The 4,940-nt window shown below is 42.0% G+C and overlaps 1 protein-coding gene across 1 annotated transcript in view; it reads right to left on the minus strand.

Annotated features, from left to right (window-relative positions):
* The window catches only part of kcnh3 (potassium voltage-gated channel, subfamily H (eag-related), member 3), a 115,838-nt gene that overhangs the window by 36,000 nt on the left and 74,898 nt on the right, over positions 1 to 4,940 (minus strand). Inside the window, exons 2-3 of the mRNA XM_019867726.1 lie at positions 3,994 to 4,227; positions 1,335 to 1,469 (exon numbers count right to left, since the gene is read on the minus strand). Coding sequence (XP_019723285.1) covers positions 1,335 to 1,469; positions 3,994 to 4,227 — 369 coding nt within the window. The remainder of the gene's footprint in view (positions 1 to 1,334; positions 1,470 to 3,993; positions 4,228 to 4,940) is intronic.

Below are 4,940 nucleotides of genomic sequence, written 5' to 3' on the forward strand. Positions count from 1 at the left end.
TTGACAAGATTAAATGTGGGTTTGAACATGTCTCAGTCTATGGAGGAAGATCTTGAATGGTTGAATACGTTATTTATAAATTAAACATAAAAAAAAAAAAAACCAACCAAAAACAAAAAAAAACTGATTTTTGTTTATAGATCGATTCTATCATTTCTTTTGTAACTTCAGTTGTTTATTTGTTCTGTGTTTTTATTTCAGAGTACAATAAAAAGTCATGTAGGTGTAATCGCCTCCATAAAATGTATTATTACTTGTACTTCAACAGTAATCGAAGTAATATTAGCTTATTCCAGCCCAACAACCACAATCCTTTATCACCTTTCTCTATTTCGCTCCGTGAGTAAAATGGCCGCCACAGAATAATTTATTAGGGCCCAGATCGAAACAGCATTCAAGAAAAAAAAACATGTCATGCCTCAAGGCAAAATAAACATTTCTGTAAAACAGGGAGAGGTTTACCGGCCTCAGTGGATGTCACGCTTATTGAATATCTAGTGCTCATGCCATATAAATAGATAAAAGTAAGGATCACTTCACATGGCTGGTTTGTGATCAAACCAAGGCCTTTATTTATCAGAAATCCATTTTGAAATGCAGGGAGGATGATATGTAAGTAAAAGTAGAAGCCTCGGGGAGACGTTCAGCTAGCGCCTTCATTTTCACAATATCCACTGTGCTCTCAGGAGAGGCGGGAGGCCGATGGGCGGGGGGGAAAGGCTGAACATACATTTTAAATTATTAAGGCTGTGATTTATTGCAATCCATGCTATGCTATGTGCACGGACAAGCTGAAGCTCACGGCCTCTTTTTGTTGCCTCGTTCACTGTTCGTTAGACTGCAGAAAAATTACGACATCCGAGCTGTTGCAACAGATTTGGCATTTCTTGCCCCGTGTCTTTTCCGCAAAGACGGCATATCGGTCGGAACCGTACGGACTTTCACATAGCATTGCGGCATCCTGCAATCAGATAATTGAATGCCCTTGGCACCCCGTCAGTTCGGATACTACACTTAAAGCCTGAAAATAGCCTACTTGATTTTGTTCTCCTATTCTGTGAGAATGCTATTTTTATTCATATGAGCAGGACAAAAATAAGGTAGACAATTAACAGCTTTTAAAGGCCGTCTGAAAGGGGCTTTGGATTGCTTCATGATATAAAATTCATTTTCGATATACTCTATGCAGAGGAACTGTCAGAGTAGAAAATATTCAAACTACCAAATCTTAATATTTTCTGATTCTGAATATATCATCCTGTGGTCCCAGTTGGACTCCTAATGTCCTTTGTATATACTTTTTTGACACCGGAATTCAAACACAGATCACTCACCTGTGTCAGGCCCTTGTTCCGAATCCTGGTCCTTCTTCTTGTCAGTGATGTCTTTATGAGACACCAGGAAGAGGACCACCTCACCCTTCTCATTCTTGATGGGCACAATGTCCAGAAGACACCAGAAGTGTGTGCCTGCACTCAAAAGGAGCATCATGAAAATACTATCCACTGTATAGGCACATATACTCACAATTTTGGGCACAATTTCACGAGGACCCGAAAATGTTCCAAATGATTTAACAATGGATCAAACATATGTTGTGAAGTTTCTCCTTGTTGGAAAAACAGCACTTTTTCCCACACACTCACACATTGAAAAGGTGAGCAAGTGTTATTCAGCATTTATTCATGCATTCATTCATTTTCCGATCCAAATCGCGGGGGGTGCTGGAGCCTATCCCAGATGTCTTCGGGCAGTCGGCGGGGGTCACCCTGAACCGGTTGCCAGCCAATCGCACGGCACACAGAGACAAACAACCGTCCGCGCAGGGAGGCTGGAGCTGGAATTGAACCCGGGTACCTCTGCACTGTGAGGTCGATGCGCTCACCACTGAACAACCGGGCCGACTTATTCAGCATTGAGAGAAGTTCAAATGAAGTCCACTTATAAAGGTCTGAGTGCATTTTAGTTTTATCCTAAAATTTCACCCATAGGCAAAAAACCCCAAACCTCTTCTGAGCTGTGTACATACAGTACATACAAAACATTTCATTTAAATTTATCCTGTCTCATTGCAATCATTACACAGGAATGAATATAAGGAAGAAAAAAAAAACCATCGGACCAAGAGAAAAGCAGCTGAGAATCCAGAGCTAGTTGGCATTGGTTTTAGCACTCTAGCTTTAGCTTTGCTTGTACCGTAGTATGTTTTGTATTCGACAGACATAACAGATAGTCCGCTACATCTTAGATGCTGACAAAAATCTCCATCTGGCATAAAGTGCTGCTGCTTGATCACTGACTAGAGCAAAGAAAGCTCATATTTCTCCTCGACTAGCTTCACTACATATTCTCACTGTATTTGCAGTAATAGTCAATGCCAAAAACCGATCTTGTTTTCCTGTGATGTCTAGGTTCGTCTTATGATCACTTTCTGTTTCCAGGCTGTTGCCAAATCTCCAACTGCTTCACAATGATGCTGTTGGGCAGCTCACTAAAAGTAGGAGAAATGATCTTTCTCCAGGTCTGATGCTAAAATCGCTGCATACAATCACTTTCTATTGCCAGGAGGCTGCAAAAATGAGAATATGCTCAGACTAAGCCTTTAACTTGCCGGTCAGGACAGACGAGGCCTATTCATGCACTCGCTGTGCTTTTGTTATGGTTTCCTGTTACGCACTCCTAATCCCTCAGGAGACGATGCGTGGCATTTATGGATACTGTTTCCTACACAGTTTTACTAACCCAGAGTAGCTCGGGTGTGTAAATAATGCAGGAGGGCGGAGTTCCTGAATAAAATCATTAGACATATTGTCCTTGTTTGTCTGATAGAACAGTAAACAATGGCAACACGATGCAGCTTCTGTTTCGCTTCATTTAATATTTGCCAGAGACCAAGTGTTGGATTATGATGAACAAATAGTTGGTGCAGTATTTAGTGAAGGAGTACATCGGTGTAGTCACTATGTTTAATTAGTAAACAGGCAAACAGAAAAGTGTTTTTGCCCGGATTTTTTTATTGGGTAATCTGCAATATTTCTCAATTTCTATAATGCCAAGATTAGAGATTAAACAGCACTAGAGATAGACTAATCAACATCAAACATGTTTTCCCTTTCATAGATGTTAGCTGTGTTGTTTCAATCTTCATGAACCACAAACATAAAATGATGAAAAACATATTTGATCTTTTTGTTTTGTTTTGTTTTAAAGGCAGCAAGGTAGGTGAGTGGTTAGAAAGTTTGCCTGACAGTTGGTGTCAACCAACTTTTATGATGATGATGATTTATTTATTTATTTTATTTATTCATTTTTGCGCAACAATTCAATGACAGTTCTTTGTTTCATTGAAGATTCTGAATGAGGCGTCTTCAAAATTTGAAACTGAGTGCTACCTCAGTGGTACCGATTAATGGGAATCTGGCACACAGAGACGAACAACTATCCGCGTTCAAACTCACACCTACGGACAATTTTGAGCAGGGGTGTAGTGGGCGTGGTACGCAGGGGTACGCCGTCCACCCACTCCTCCCGACGCCACATTCAATTTTTTTTGAAATGTTTGTTGATCATTGTTCTAATGCGAGTTATGCTTAATAACGTTGGCCTGTGATTATTTTGTAAATTTATGTATGTACTTAGTAAAACATTAAATTTAACGTTAGTTCAACTGGTGTTGTAGCCTATGATTGATGTTCTGTATGTATATATAGAACATCCCAGAATCGCGTACACTCACTTAAAAAAATCCCCACTACACCACTGATTTTGAGCGTTCAATCAGCCTGCCATGCATGTTTTTGTAATGTGGAGGGAAACCAGAGTACCCGGAGAAACCCCACGCAGGCACGGGGAGAACATGCAAACTCCACACTGGAAGGCTGGATACGGGATTGAACCCACAACCTCTCCACTGTGAAGCCCACGAGCTAACCACTGGACCACCGGGTCGCCATTCTTCATTATTATTAATTGTTATCATAAAATATGACACACCTTCTTTCTTGTAGAAGACCAGTTCGGTCTTGAACTCACGCCGGTCGTCAAGGGCTCCTTGGATTTGTGTCGTGAAGCGGTCGCTGGTCTCAGGGCCGTACAGGAACTGGCAGGCGCAACTTTTCTGCATGAGCTCGGCGCGAGCATAACCCGTGAGCTCGCAGAAGCCATCTGAGCAGTACACGATGGGGTAGAGCGATTGAACCTGTGCGTTGCCCAGCACAAAGTTGCTGTCTGAGACACAAGACAAGAGAGAGCACATAAAATATAGACACATATTACGTGCCCATGTCAAATGCAATTGATTAGTCTTAAATCACACAATTGGGTTTCGGTCCGCTGTCCAAGCAAGAACACTTGTTTACATAGAACACAAAATGGCGAAGGTACTGTGCCATGAAAAAAAGTGTTTGCTCCCTTCTCAATTTCTGTGTTCTTTGCATATTTATCACACACAAAGATTTCAGTTCATTCAACCAATTTTAATATCACGCAGAGACAACCCCAGGAAATACAAAATGCAGTTCATACATACATGATGTTCTTCCCGGGATCTGTTGCAACCACTCATCTAGTTTGGGGGTCACTGCCCCGAGTGCTCCGACCACCACAGGCACGACTGTCACCTTTACCTTCCAGGCTCTCTCCAGCTCCTCTCTGAGCCCTTGGTATTTCTCGAGTTTCTCGTGTTCCTTCTTTCTGATGTTTCCATCACTTGGGACCGCTACATCCACTACAACGGCTTTCCTCTGCCCTTTATCTATGATCACGATATCCGGTTGGTTTCCCTTTACCATCTTGTCAGTCTGGATCCCACCACCACCTACGGAGGTGTTTCCGATTTTGACCTTGGCGTTTCCAGTCCATACTCTGCACAGATGTCTCGGTAGACTATCCCAGCCACCTGGTTATGGCGTTCCATGTAGGCTTTCCCTGCCAGCATCTTA

Source organism: Hippocampus comes, unplaced genomic scaffold (assembly GCF_001891065.2).
Source record: "Hippocampus comes isolate QL1 unplaced genomic scaffold, H_comes_QL1_v1.1 scaffold27, whole genome shotgun sequence".
Taxonomy (NCBI): domain Eukaryota; kingdom Metazoa; phylum Chordata; class Actinopteri; order Syngnathiformes; family Syngnathidae; genus Hippocampus; species Hippocampus comes.